The 14,919-nt window shown below is 42.5% G+C and overlaps 1 protein-coding gene across 1 annotated transcript; it reads left to right on the top strand.

Annotated features, from left to right (window-relative positions):
- The first annotated feature begins 888 nt into the window (after positions 1–888).
- ASTL (astacin-like metallo-endopeptidase (M12 family)) lies at positions 889–11,571 on the top strand. The gene is made up of 13 exons (XM_010148943.1): positions 889–975; positions 1,220–1,244; positions 3,486–3,502; positions 4,260–4,284; positions 5,238–5,309; positions 6,319–6,453; positions 7,132–7,249; positions 7,993–8,171; positions 8,298–8,382; positions 8,759–8,886; positions 9,913–10,028; positions 10,446–10,671; positions 11,293–11,571. Exons 1-13 carry the CDS (start codon positions 907–909, stop codon positions 11,325–11,327), a joined length of 1,230 nt encoding a protein of 409 aa, XP_010147245.1. The 5' UTR covers positions 889–906; the 3' UTR covers positions 11,328–11,571.
- Positions 11,572–14,919: the final 3,348 nt, after the last annotated feature.

Below are 14,919 nucleotides of genomic sequence, written 5' to 3'. Positions count from 1 at the left end.
CAGCTACAGCACGTTCAGCAAATGGTCCACTGAGCAGAACTTTGCTGCAAGCAGTGGTTTTGACAAGAGGATGCTGTGACAAGAGGATGCTGTGACAAGAGGCTCTGTGTTTGCTGATTTACTTCCTACAAGCGTTTCTTGCTAGGTCTGCCCACTGCTTCCTACATCCACTTCTGGACAAATGCACTGCAGCAAGCAGCACGTCTGTTAGTCATTCTCCAAAGGAGCTAGTGTTGCTGTCTCTTTGCTCCTCTCTGGCTGCTGGTCACAAAGCTCATGAGGGCACCTACAGCTGTCTGACAAAGATCATGGAACGCAGGAAATGCTCCTGATGTTACAAAACATCAGGAAACACAAAGGAGGAAATAAAAATTCTAATTATAGAACCATAAGCTGAGAAGGTGAAGGGTACATTCTCAGGGAAGACACAAACATGACTCATGAGTACTGATGTGTTGTATGTTCCAGTACTGTCATGGCCTTCTGTGCTTTTTGTGACGTAAAGAAAAAAGTCACCTGCCATCTGAAATCCCAACAGTACAGTATTCTGGAAAGTCACCCAGGAACAAAGGCTTCCTAGGTGGTATCAGTCAAACCCAACACTTGAGGAAAGATCCTCCAGGCAACAGAGGAAGGCCATGGCAGCACAAGCTTGATCCATGAATGACCATATGAAGACAAGGGATGCTATGGATCACAGTGACAGCAATAGCACAGCACCGGGAGATGCCCAGGGGCTAAATGGGCTGTTGAGGCTGCAAAAGAAGTGTTTTTCCTTCTAGGATCCCCATTGGCTGGGGCAGGTTTTTTCAGCCCTGGCAGAGCCGGCTCTGCTGGTATATCTAGCGGCTGCGCTCCTGAGCGGGCAGAGATAGGGACACGCTGGTGGTCTGTCGGGACTGCAGCATGGGTCTGAAGATGTTCCCAGTCTTCACTGCAGTTCTGCTTCACGCTGCCCTGGGCTTCCCCATTCAGGTGAGCGCAGTCCCATGCAACCGAGCTCCGTCTTCGATTTGACCTGTTCTTCCTGGAGTGAAGCTGTGGAGACTCATTTCGATAGATTTCCTGCAAGAAAAATATTAGTAATATAATAATATATTAGTACTATAATAAAGCCAATGTAATAGTTTTGTTCCTCCCTTTGGCTTGATTTTGATGCTATTGTTGCTGCCCTTATGAGCTGTGGAAGAATAATGCCTTTTACCTATTGGTTTTGCAGGAGAACTATGAAAACAGCACAACAAGTAAGTAGGATTTATACTGTATTTTAAACACAACTGTTCATTCTGGCTATGTACCACACACTGTTAGTGTGTGACTTGGCTTTAGAGCATGTGAAAGCACTGACTCTCTCTCACACTTGAGACTGGGCTGAGTGCAGGTGTGTTTTCACACAGATGTGCTTTACACATACTTTTGGGGTATGGTTTGTTAGGTTAATTTAGATGTGCTTTCGCACGCTTGAAAATAAATTAATAAGACATTTTGATACCTTTCCATTAAGTTGAGTGTTACTAAAAGACTGCTACTCATGTGCCTCTTTACTTACCTCGGTGCAGCAGTAAGGGATGTCTGGTGTCGGAGAAAGCTTTGCTTTCTGCTGGAGTAGAAAACAAATAGTACAGGCTTAGCTGAACAGTTTTTGTCAGCTCACAAGATAGAAGCAGGGAATTGCAGATCTCCAGAGAAGGTCAACGGAAATAAATCTGTAGGTAGATTTTAACGGTAGCAGGAAACTGCCAGGTCGGGGTGGTGGGGGGATATGTTGTGAGAGGAAGAGGCCTTGGAAAACATTTGCTTAACATAGTCAGAGCAAGTAAGTGGCTAATGAAAACTGAGCAGTTCTTCTGAACTGTCATGTATGGCGTAGAAGCAAAGGGATGTTGTAAAATTACTGCTCAGTAATTTTACTGGAGCTGGCTGATGGACATGCTTGCTCAAGTTCAAAGTGATCAGTTGCTGCAACTGAAAAGTTGCAGGGTTACTGGGCCAAACACATGCAACAAGTTTTAATTTACCATTGTTACTGCTTTTTGTGCCTTTTGAGACATCTTTCAGTATTTACAGTGCGGAGAAAGCATGAAGTGTATCATTTTGAAAGCTGTATCACACCAGATGTTCATTTGATCAAGGACATGGCAGATGTCTTCTGTGACATATCATTTGGATTTTAAAAAGGGGTTGCAGGCTTTGTGTGCCTAGGAATCTGGACCCTAATTGCCACTGACTTTGACTTTTCAATTAATCTTGTGTCTCTTGGCTGCATGAATTCTGAATCTGATCAACCCATCTCAAAAATAGTTTATTTTAGAAGCCATGGTCTCTGTGATGCAGATGGTGGGAACTGACTGAACTTTTATCTAATAAACTGCCATCATTACAGAGGGATTCTGTTGACATGTAGCCAAAGTAGCGGTCTGGAAAGGCAGACTGAAACCTTTTTGGCACAATAACAGCAATTCTGTTGCAGGTTCTAGACAGATTCTGAACAGGAGGAAGTCCTCCCAGTAGGTTTGGGCAATAACCACCGTGGAAAGGGAAGGGTGCTGCAAGGTGTGACAGAGCTTGGCTATTGAAAAAACAGGGTTGACAAGAACATGGATAGGCTTAGAAATGAGAATTGTTTTTATAAGTGTGCTCTGTATTAGTATTGGATAGGAAAAATAAGAATGGCTTTATATTTTTACAAGGAAAATTGCAATTATTGGCAAACTGGAAGGCATTGCCAGAAAGGCTTGCGGCATATCCATCATACTTAAGAACAGGTAGAACAAACTGTGGTGAGGAATAACATAGATAAAACTGTTTCTGCCTTAGGTGAAGTAGACAAACTGGATGACCTCTGGCGGTCCTTGCAATTTCTAAACCTTTATGATATAGCAATGAAGTTTCTGCTCATAAATTTATATACTGGATTTTCACTTCCATGTTTGTATCTAGAAACTTGACATTTGGTAGAAATCAAAAGGCGCCACACTAGAAAGACACCTTATGACTCAGAATGGTTCCAAGCTGCTGTCAGGTACATATTGAAACTGAGATTATTTGCCTCATGCCAAATTATAGCCTTCATGCCATTTTATAACTTTACTCTCTGACACAGTGAAACCAGAGAGTATTGTTGAGCTGGTTAGCTTGATCCTGTTGCCATGAAATCTAGGGCCAGAGCATGTTTTTGTCCCTAGTTCCCTTTGTCATTTCCCACACTGAAGCTGATGAAATGCTTTGCTGATTCTCAGAAGGTAGATGACCAGGATTCTGTCCCTCAGCACAATCTACTAGGAATTTTCATAGCTCTTTGTTTAAACATGAATATAATTTCTGTGCTTATGCATCAGTTAGTGCACCCTGTTTCCCTCCAAGCAAAGGGACCTGCCAAAGGCATTCCAGTGGCTGAGGAGGCCTGTACTTCTGAAGTCCATGAATTTGCATTCAGAATCTAATTTTCTTCTTTTGCTTTTCTTTTTCTTCCTTGCTTTTTGCAGCAACAGAACCTACTGAGGTAAGGACAAAGCTCTTTTGATCACTTTGGGGTTCAGCACTGGGGTCATAGTCAAGACTCATGTACTCCACCCATATCTCCAGCTGTACAGGAAAGTCTTCTTGGATCAACAGTGTAACAGTGCAACAGAGTGAGCAGTTTCCATCCCCGTTCCATTTATTGCTCCACAGCGCCCAGATACAGCCCTCATCCCAGGAAGCTTTTGCCTTCTCTGAGGTCACAGAGAAAACTCAGCTTTTGCCTTCTCTGAGGTCACAGAGAAAACTCAAACTTGCTTTTTATTTACACAAAGCAAGGGAAGTATGGCAATCTATTTCGCTACAGACATGACACCCACAACTGGGTACCAGCCCCACAGTTCCCTAGAAGCAGTACATACCACGGCCTTTCACCGCTGTGTTGTGAGCTGATACTGGGATGACTTAATTGGTGATTTCATCAGCCTTGCACTTCTACTAGCAGGGACATAAATAAAGCTGGAAGATTTCAAACTTACTCCACATTTCAAACTGCATTTTCCAAATCTCCTATGCTGATTCCCTTTATGATATCCATATTTGCCAAGATATCAAAGAAGAATATCTATCACACATGGTACTTCTTTACATATGGCATAGTATATAGAAGCTCAAGATTGCACTGGTGAAAGATACTTTCTATTGTAGCCTGGACATTTTTGTTCTTTTGCATGCTATATTATTTAATATTTATGTTATAATATGAAGTGTGAAATAATAGTAATGCATTGTTCTTGCAGGTTACTACACAAGAGTATATATATGGTATGTATTATTCCATCTGAATGTAAGTTTGTGGTAGGATGTACTGATTGTTAGCTACCCAGTTACTCCAGAAAATAATACATGGTTAACACAAATTAAGGAAGAAATTTAAAATTAATGCACTCACCATAGTATTTAATGCAAACCAGAATTTCTTAGTTTTGGCCAATTGGTTGGCCTTGCTAAAAACCTCAACTGTTACTTTGGCTAAAAATAGCTCTGCTTAGATAACGTCCTGACTTAAGTCACTTCCAGAGGGTATAGAAAGCGCAGAGGCCATGTGCCTGTGCTTTTAATTGATGTCAAGACCTAGTGCCTACTGCTCAGAGCTGGCTGACTCCATGCGTAAGGCCTAGGAGTCCATGGTGCTGGGCTTAGTGGGGGACAGAAGTCCGACCCGTGGAATAGGAATGCAGTTCTGATTTCACTGGTTTCAAGGGGTTTTCAAGAGGTGACATGTCCAGCAGCAAGCCACAGGACTGCTCTCCATCCTTTTTTGCTCCTGGTGTTTTATGTTGGGGGCTTGATTATGAACTGTGCATGCAGAAGGAAAACCTGTCCTGTCTGAGTGCACGGAGGGAGCCATGCAGCAGCCCGCTGGCCACTTGAGTGGGACAATACAGACTTAGAAGAGCCAAAGGTCTAGGCCTTAAAATGCAACAGCTGGGGAAGGGGGTGAGGGGTGAGAAGAGAGAGGGAAAGATTGAAAAAGAATGGCTTTTGGGACTGGGTTAATGCCTAAATAACCACACCTTGGTGGTTCACAAGATGGTGTCTTTAACCAAATATCTGCATGACTGAACACCATGCCAGTCCCCAAATATGCAAGTTTTAGATGCATCACTATAATCTGGACCCAATCTAAGTGATCTTCTGGAAACCCATCAGGTTAAAAATGAGGATTCACATTTTCTCTAGGAATGAGAAAGTGACGCTCTTGTGTTTCTGCACAGAATCTTCAGCACCTACAGAGACTGAGTCTGAGGATGAAGTTATTTTTAACAGAATTCTGAAAGTTAACAAAGGTAATGCCACCAAAGCCCTGCTCATAATGGGTCTCTCTGCTGATTTTTGGGAGTGATGTGGGAGGTACAATGTCTTACCACAATCTGTGCAAATATTTTCCTCCTCTTACACACCCTCATGTAAGAGATGCCCAGAGGCAGGCCACTGGGACTACTGTGTGGTCTGCTGAAGCCCCATGGCATCCCAATCCTGTAGTGTCAATACTGAAGATAATACCAGGTGTGGAGGCAACTGAAATGTCCAGGCAGCTTCTTCAGCTTTATCTCTCTAAATATTCATCATTCTTTGGACATAAAAAGAAAACTTGGTTATTTTGATGCTTTATTTTTTAACTGCCATTTCCTTGAATGCAAGGATCACTTATATTCAGTCATCATACGGCTTTGTAGTACAGAATCCCACATAAGCTATGGTCAGTTCCATGCTCCCCACTACAGATTTCCTGTTCCCTGATTCTTCCAAACATTCCCCATTCTTTCGGCTTGTCTTTCTCATATTTTTCCCCTTCAGTAGTCATTAAAAAAGCTTTACTACTGTCTGTAGAAATGGACATCAAACATTCCTACAGTTTTTTCTAGACAACACCCCTCTTTTTGGTTTGCTTGCCATCTTGGATTTCCTTATTGGCAGCTCCTGACTTTGCCTAGCACCCTTCCTGGGCAGATATTTGATGTCATTTATTCAGTGATGGGTGATGAAATAGCACCAAAGTGCAGTGTCCCCCTCCCTACTGCAACTGCTTTTAGTCATTCCCTGTCTTGGCTAAACCCTGTCCAACAGAGTTGGAGCTTCCCACCCCTGCTCTTAGCTAAGGATGCAGCAGCAAAGGTAAGGAAGCAGATAGTGCCTGTCTAGCCCGATAGTCCATTTCTCATGTCAGCCAGGAGCAGATGCTTAAGGAACAATAGAGAAGAAGGAAGAGTAGAGAGTGACGCTTTTTCAGGTGTGCTTAGCAAGTATCCAGCAATCTACGGCTCAGATATTTCTACACTTTCTCTCTCACCACAGACAGTTCTCAGTTCTTGCAAGAAGGTGACATAGTTCCACGGAGGAGTCGTAGTGCCATAAACTGTCGCCACTGCAATTGGCCCCAGTCCAGAGATGGGATTGTCCGTGTTCCCTATGTCTTGGATCCTACTTATGGTGAGTGTGAAATTTGTTTGGGTTTTTTTTTTTTCTTTAATGGATTTTATCCAGTAAGCTTCAGGTAGAAACCTACTTCTAGTGGGCACAGAAATTGTTGATTAAATCAGTTCTAAGGATTTACCTGTTCTGTTTGAGCACAGATGAATTGTAAATTACAAAGACCTGAAAATGAGGGGAGTGTGGGGTGTAGAAAAGAGACCAAATTTCCTTGAGAAGTTTGCATCCATGATGTTTTCGGTCTGGTCTCTTGGAGACAAGAATGATCATTCCCTCTCATGGTACCTGCCAGAATACCTGCCTTTATAAGATACATGCCTGTCGCAGTGTGGTTTCAATGGCATTCTTTTCATTAGCAAAATAGCTTCCCACAGCTGTCTCCAAGTGTCCAATCAGAACATATATCAACAATCACCACTAGTGGTTAAGCAAACTAAAACAAGTAGTTGAGAAAAAAAGGGTCCTACTTGAATCCATTTGGACAAAAATCTGGATAAGGAGGATCTTGTGCCAGCACATTAATATCTTAAATGAAATTCATTACTGACCAAAAAGCAAGAAGGAGCCTAGGCTAATGTTTCTGTCCCTCATTTACCCTGTTTTTGAGCACATGAGACATTATAATAGCACCTGTCATTGTCCTTATGTGACCCCCAAAATTATCCATTTCTTCTCCAGAGGAGAACCACATAAAGGGGATTCATGATGCCATGGCAGAATTTGAAACACTGACTTGTATTAACTTTGTGAAGCGCAACACAGAACGTGACTACCTCAGCATTAAATCTGCCGATGGGTGAGTTGAATGATGAATAAAAGAGTTATTTCTACATTGTTTTTCAGTTTTTCATTACACTTATTCTGTGTGATCTTAGAGGAAAGAGGAACAGATTTAGAGAAGAAAGTTTGTTTTCTCATAGTGCCAAGGTACATCAGGGACTCACCAAAACCACTGAAGTGATGCAGATCATGGGAAAGCACCATAATGGTGGAAAGAATATCTAAGCTCATGTTTTGTGTGTGGTATAACACATACTTGAGCACAGCATATAACAGATTACTGTAGGTCTTATTTGCACAGGCAAAACCAATTTCAGCTTATGATGTAAACAGTTCTCTGAATCACACAGTTGGCTGTCAAGGTCAGAATTAAAGCCTATGAGAGACCTGTTCAACAACCTTGAGCTTGAAAGTGACATTCATCTTAGTGACAGCTTTAAAGTGTTCAGTATTTTGGAAAAAAAAAAAAAAAAGTTACTTCTAGGGGGTTAAAGTCACTGTGTACAGAGAGTCAGAATGCAGGAGTCTCTGTGCTAATGAAGCTATTCCAGGAAGCTTTAGTGATGGTCGTGCTGTTCGTTGTTTGTTACGCCCTGGTCAGTTTTGCCCTTCTGTAGACTCTGACTATCACAGTGGACAGGAAGGAATCCTTCCACTCCCACAAGACTTCTGTGAAGCAAGGTTCTCAGTACTATCCCTTTGCCTGCCTGACAAAAAAAATCCCATAAGTCTTCTGTTGGTTCTCAATGTCTCTCACAGCTGCTGGTCCAACTATGGGAAAGTAGGAGGTGGACAGACTGTCTCCGTGATGAAAGGAGGCTGCATGTGGAAAGGAGTGATTCAACATGAACTGGAGCATGCTCTGGGCTTTTTGCATGAACATTCTCGAAGTGACAGGGATAAACACGTAAAGATCATGTGGGAGTACATCAGTCCAGGTACGTATCTTTGAACTCCTCAAAGCAGAAAATGGTGTAGATACATCCTACTGTTCCCAGCTCTTCCTTCTTCCCTGAAGGGAGTAGATTGGAAGCATACTCTAAATACAATATCATATATTACAGCTGACAGACCAGACTTCAAGAAATTTGAAAACTCCAACAACTTGGGTCTTCCATATGACTATTCCTCAGTAATGCACTATGGCCCGTAAGTAGCAGCATGACATTGCTTTTGTTAGAACTCAAATCTCACATTAGAATTAGTTTCTATAACAACTCTCTCCTACCTACCAATTTCCTCATTTCCCCTTCTGAGAGAAACACTGTCAGTCAGTTCAGACAAGACACTCCCTAAGATTAATTTGCTATCCTTTAGCTTTTCATTCACAGCTGAGCTTAGGAGCAATGGGGGGCATCTTGAGATTGACTCTGCTTACTGCGGGTCATCTTAAACCTATTGGAACAGCACTGTTAGTCACAACAACAACTTGTGTACAATTCTTGTTCTCCCTCCAAAGCATGTTATTAAATCCTGAAAGAAGTAACTCTACTTAATTAACATAATTTTTCATGATTTTTTGCAGATACACATTCACTAATACCACAGGGAAAGCTACTATTGTACCAATTCCTGATGGATCAGTACATATTGGACAAAGGCAGGGATTGAGCAACTTGGATGTGGCCAAAATCAACAAACTATACAATTGCAGTAAGTATCTCAAAGCCATCCTTTCATCTTCTACTGAGATCCTTCACAGAGGTGTTTGGGAACAGTGCAGAGGCAGCAGTTTTTGTCAGACTGTGAGACTATTCCCCTAAATTCATGGTACCCATTAGGGTTACTCTGGGAAAGAATGCACAGGTGAAGCTGGTGGCATATTGTGATTAGTGAGAAAATGCTTTCTGCTTCCAAATTAAATCACATTCACATGTGATTCATCATGCCATTCACAAGTGGCTGCTGTGCAACTGACCTAACTGCATACCACGTTGTGTGCTTCACTGGGGTAATTTGGCTTCTTACAGCTCAGGAGAAAACTATAACACCCCCCCCTCCCCCCAAAGAGCCAGACATCTCTGTTCCTCATTGCAGTTTGTATATAAGGTCTGAGCCAAACCAGAAATGTTGTAACCTCCTCTGAACTGGTAGAGTTTCATGATGCCTTGTCCAGTTTTCAGATGTTTAAGCTGTCATGTGCATGTATTTTTGACTCTTTAACCTCTGCTAGAAGAAATTCTCCCATACAGTCAGAGAAATTTATTCAGTCAAAAGGGAAAAACAGGATGAGTAAAGTATTACCCCTTGCTCAGAGGAAAGCCCAAGTCCTCCTCCTAAGCTTACTTAGCATCGCAGACATCACATTTGCATTTGGCTCTTCTAGCATCACTTGACTTACCCATCTCAGTGGAAAACAATGTCACCAATTGCAGTCAATTGAAACCTCTCCCACTCACTATAGAGGTGCAGAAAGAGATCTCTTGCTAAACTATGGAGCTAATCAATCAAAGCTTAATGCTTTTCCCAGGCACTACTTTACTTTCCATTTTCATGCAGATACTTATGTGAAAATGAAGACAACATGATTCTTCATTTTTAATAAGATGTACCAGTACTCTGAAATGAATGCTGGCAGATCAGAAAATAGAGACCAGTCCATCCTGAAGAGATTGTAGTTGTAAACGAATGGAGGCTTCTGCAAGCCTGGTGCTGAAGCAAATACTGTTTCTTTCTCAGGTCGCTGCAGCACTATTCTCGATGCAGCATCTGGGTCACTGAGGTCTGCCAACCACCCAAGAAATTACTCAGATAACACCAACTGTGTCTGGCTCATCCGAACCCGATCCAGAAAGGTAATCACAGGTTAAGAGTGGAATATGGCTGACCTGTCTATGTTAACCATTTTCCACTTTGTCTGCATACCAGTTGCCAGATAAGATCTTTCAATGAGAGATATTTCAGACTAGTTACTACTTCTTCGTGTCCTTAAGTCAGTTATGGGGAAAGACAATGGTAGAGTTGTGGTTTTGAAAAACCTCCATACGTTGGGCTTCAGGTTTGAAAAATCAAGACAAAGCAGTCTGAGCATGGGATCATTCATGGGCCCATTATATCTGAACCCTGTGACTGCAGGGGATGACAGGTGAGGCTGGGTAAGCAGTTCCCATTCAGGCTAAGGCTACAGCTTAGATTCCATATGTTTTAAAGGGCAATCCATGAAAGAAGTCACATACATGTATATTGAAGGCTGGTTTTCTCTTCCATTCCAGATTTTGCTGCACTTTCAAGCCTTTGAGCTGCAGAAAACCAGAGGCTGTCAGGGTGATTATGTAAAAGTTTATGATGGATCCAACAAGTCTTCTGCAGTTCTAATGGACAAAACCTGTGGATCAAAGATACCCAGTGACATAGTTGGTTCTAGCAATCTTATGCTCGTAGAGTTCGTCACAGATGGTGCTGATACAGCTTCTGGTTTCCAAGCCACCTTTACTTCTGGTAGGTCTGAGAATGGCAAAGGAAAACAATCTGTGTCAAACCAACCTTCCTTTTCACAGATGAAAAACATTGCTTGAGGAACTGCTGTCTACAAGAGCCATCACTTCCTACCTTATCTAAACCACATTTTCTTCATTGCCATTTAATTAAGAACAAAGGCCACAACTGTACAATGAAGTCACACAGCCTTCCAAGTAAGAATGTATCAGCTGGAATAAAGAAATGCCTGTGTGCATATGTCTAGCCTACAGCAACGGTTACAGTCGTACAGCTTACCTTGGTTAGCATGAAAGCAAGCTCGGCTATGTCATATGACCTTCTATTTGCAATGGATGTGAGCAAGCACACAGAGTTTGCATAAATCCACTGAAATGCATCAACTTAGTTGTATACCCAAACAAAACCAGCAATTTTGCATTCTCTCTATGTAGCGTCTATTCCTGTCATTGTAGCTAAGGAAGGAAAGAATAAGAAGAAAACTCCCCATGCAACTTTGTGTCAGCAACCATAATACAATCCCAGTTGTCAGATACAATGTGATTTAACAGCTACATATTTTAGGGATTCTACATTTTGTTCAGAGAGCTCTGAAAGCTAAATATTTTCTCATTTTACTTACAGTGAGAATCCAAAGAAAACCTAGCATCCACAACTGACCTAATGAAGAAGAACCTATTCTGTGAATATTGAAATTATGTGTTTCCTACTTTGCTCCTATCCTGGCTTGGATCAGTATGAAATTGAATTCTATTAAGAATCGAAGTTTTCATCTTCCTGAGAAAGTATATTCCCCAAGACATACAAATGTATGAATTCTATACATCCAGCGTGCCTCTCTTTTTGTCTGCACAGTTAAGTTATTACCTCTTTCTATTTAACAATTGAATAAAAAGCTTCATAAAACAGAAGTTTCCATTTCTCTTTTCCGTTAGTCCCTTCCAGCCAGACACACTAGTAATGAGGTCTTACCTCCTGGCCCCCTTCATTCAGCCACAGGCGTATCTCTTAAGTATATCACTGACATCATCGTAGGCTTAGTTAGTTGACTGAAAAGACCAGTTCTAAACTTTACAAATTCACTGTATGATTTTCACAGTCTTGAGCAGTTAAAGGTCTCAGACACAGGCTGAAGCTTCCAAAAGTTACACCCTCCTTAAGGGTGCTGTTACACCCTTAAATCTCAAGAAAGTCGAACAAGACAAAACCGTTGCCAGTAAAGGATTTGTACTTCTTGTTGCAGTTTTCCTTGTACAGTTCTGCCATCACAGGACAAGAGGTGGAATAGACAATGCTGCCAGAGTTCATGAGCAACTTCGCTTCTTCAGGGAAGGAATTTTTTTGTAAGGAAAGAAACTAAACTCTCTGGATTTCCAGAAGAACCGATCTCATAGTTCATTTCATAGCCTTTGCCTGCAATCACACTTAAAATGACATCCTCTTCACCAAGACAAGCCTGTAACAGACCTGAGAACAAAACAGGCTGCTATTTTACCCTTGTAGGATAGACAGATAGTTAAACATATGACTAACATGGGTATTTAATATCTCTATGTTTAGGTCTGAAAAAAGCAAATAGTTTTCCTGTTCTTACTCTGTAAAACTAGGAACCTTGGAATTTTTTCTCATAGAAATAAATTTCTAGAAAAGAACAGTGGGAAATGAATTTGAATCTCAGAGTAAAATTTGTACAGCAAATGCCAAATTATTAATTTATTTTCTTTTGTTAAAGGAGGCACCAAAAAGACTTAATTTGCAAGAATTTACTCAAAGCCCTGCCTGTATTTATACTATTTGATGAAGAATCAGTCACTTCTTGGTCACAGCAAAACTTTAATTCCATTGCAGATTGCTTTTTTATTCACAGTGGCTGTGCAAATGCCCCTGAACACAGCAATTCTGAGTCTGCTTTAGATGAGACATTTCTTCAGGTCTTCAGACACTGCAAGAGGGGTTCAGCTACTGACATACTGTCCGAGTGACTCTCAGCAGTCAAGTGTCGCAATAAACACAACATAAAAGAGGTGGTGCTTCTGAAATATTGTTAAAAATGCAGTTCTAGAGAAAAATATTAGACAGTTGGGATTCCTGAGCCCCTACAAAATGGGGGGAATAATACTGCAAAGCCAGAATCTACTAGTGGATCAGTGAGGACCAACATCCTAGTCCTTTTTCTTGGAGTTTCAGGTATGGTTAAGATGTTCCTGATGAAAAGGCAGCTTCAGGTGATTTAGGTTCTTAGCCTTGAAGGAGGGATAGTGATTTCAGTAGATGAGCTTTGTGGAAAAGACCTCTGAAACACTGTTGGCACTGACAGAGACATTAATAAAGCTGTGATCATCTGTGTTTTGCTAAAATAATTAAGTTTTATTTTTAAGGAAAATTAAAATAATCTGTGTTAAGAAAAAACAAACCCGGTGGATGTGAAGACCCTGTGGTTTCCCCTTCTAATTCCACTTCCCTGCAAAGAGGCAGTCAGCAGACCCCAGGCCCTTGTGGAGCTGGTCTGATCCCTGTTGCACAGGGCAGGAATACAGCTGGTCAGAAAGGCTGAGCCAAGGTTCACCCCAAGTATGGGACCACTCTCTCACTCCAGGTCAACTCTCCGCAGGAACCAGCAGCTCAGGATGTTGTGAGCAGCCCAGGACAGTCACCAATTCCACCCAGCCTGGGTTCCCGGCCACCAGCTGGAGTGTAGAGGGACACGAGTATCAGGCAGCCTGTCTGTGTGTGTCTGGAAATGCTTTCTAGCCTAAGGAGTTTCACATCCCCTTTCTGTGACTGTAAATATCTCTCACCCCAGTTTCAACCTGAGGGTAGAAGCCACCCTGTTCAGAGGGATCCTAACTCCACCTATTGCCCTATGGCACAAGTGTAACCTTTCTCTCATGTAGGTGGGGGTTTCTCTCCAGCTCTAAGGACAGGCACTAGGCTACACAGGGCAGCAGGAACACTGGTGAGTGCCTCAGACTAGAAATAGCTTCATTAGGCTATTACTCAGTGGGTCTGGCTGTGGTTCCAAACGCTCATTGTTGCACACACATAGCCATGTCTGCATCCTCTTCCTCATCCTTGTTTATGTCCAGAAGAAACATCAGGTAATGCAGCAAAATCATCTTCAGAGAGACCATCTTGCTGGACAAAATACCTGTTGGGCAAGGGATTACTTCAGCAGGGGGAGCAGCATCATAAATCACAGCTGGGATTGTCCCAGACCCACATCCAAGTATATGCACAGTCTCCTCTGGGACAGCAGTGGGCATCTCCCTCAAGCAGCCCCAGTCTGGAAGCTTGGACAAAACACCAGGCATATTGTGAGGCTCCCCTGCAAGTTTCCGTTTCTGGGGTGCTGCCCCAGAGGGGTGAAGCTGGGACTGCTGCTTCTGGTGCTGGATCAAATCCACTATGGGCATACGGAAACCTTCACATATACAAAGCCTCCGAGGGATGTGGCAGAACATCTCTTTTAGGACACCAGCTCTTCCTCCAGACTACATCCATAGCAATCCAGCCAGGCCAGTCCTTGCAGAGAGATTCTTAACAGAAATATGAAGATTGGCTGGAATGCTGTAGGGATGGCAGTGTGCACGTGTGAGAAAGCACTGGAAGAAGCAGCCAAACAAGGGTTACAAGATCAGCCTGTATTGATAACAAGGGACATCATTCCCATGACACTGCTCCCACGACACTGCACCCGGGAGGATCATGGAGGAATGCATTGTTTATGGCATGACCACAGGGTCTGCACTCCATTCGGGCAACAGCACAGACGAGCTGTCAGTGAAAGATCCTGCACTCACATGCCAGAAAGTTTGCGACTACTAAATGTGCTATTCCTTTTCCAGGAAAACTGACACATCCTCCCAGCAATGACAAACAGGTTGGTTGAATGCAAGAGGCTCTTATAAGGGGAGACACAGACTGTAATTCCCACGTTTATTGCAGTGGCGGTTCCCCTTCATGGTCTGAACTCTGCTGGGCACTGTGCAGACGTGGACAATTATACTGTCACCTTGACCCCCCGTGTGGAGAGTCCTGAGGCACAGGCAGTCTGCCTGAGCTGTGCGTTGTCCTCTCACTCTGGCAGTGACAATGCAGGGAGTGTGGCATCCCTTACCTAATCCTTTCTGCCCTGGAGCTCTTTGCCCACCCCACTACCTGCCTTTGCAGAAAATCATGCATTTTAAAGTTACTCACCTATTTCCATTATATTTATCATATACTACATTTACTGTTTAGCCAAGGTACAGT

The sequence above is a fragment of the Eurypyga helias genome, unplaced genomic scaffold, assembly GCF_000690775.1.
Source record: "Eurypyga helias isolate BGI_N326 unplaced genomic scaffold, ASM69077v1 scaffold15383, whole genome shotgun sequence".
Classification (NCBI taxonomy): Eukaryota; Metazoa; Chordata; class Aves; order Eurypygiformes; family Eurypygidae; genus Eurypyga; species Eurypyga helias.
Note: the sequence above shows the minus strand (reverse complement) of the source record. Positions and strands in the feature narration are given on the sequence as shown.

Coding starts and splice junctions, on each gene's coding strand:
- ASTL (XM_010148943.1), top strand. CDS start 907: ATGGGTCTGAAGATGTTCCCAGTCTTCACTGCAGTTCTGCTTCACGCT. Junction 976..1,219: donor CCCTGGGCTTCCCCATTCAG/GTGAGCGCAGTC, acceptor TTGGTTTTGCAG/GAGAACTATGAAAACAGCAC. Junction 10,672..11,292: donor CCAAGCCACCTTTACTTCTG/GTAGGTCTGAGA, acceptor TTTTACTTACAG/TGAGAATCCAAAGAAAACCT.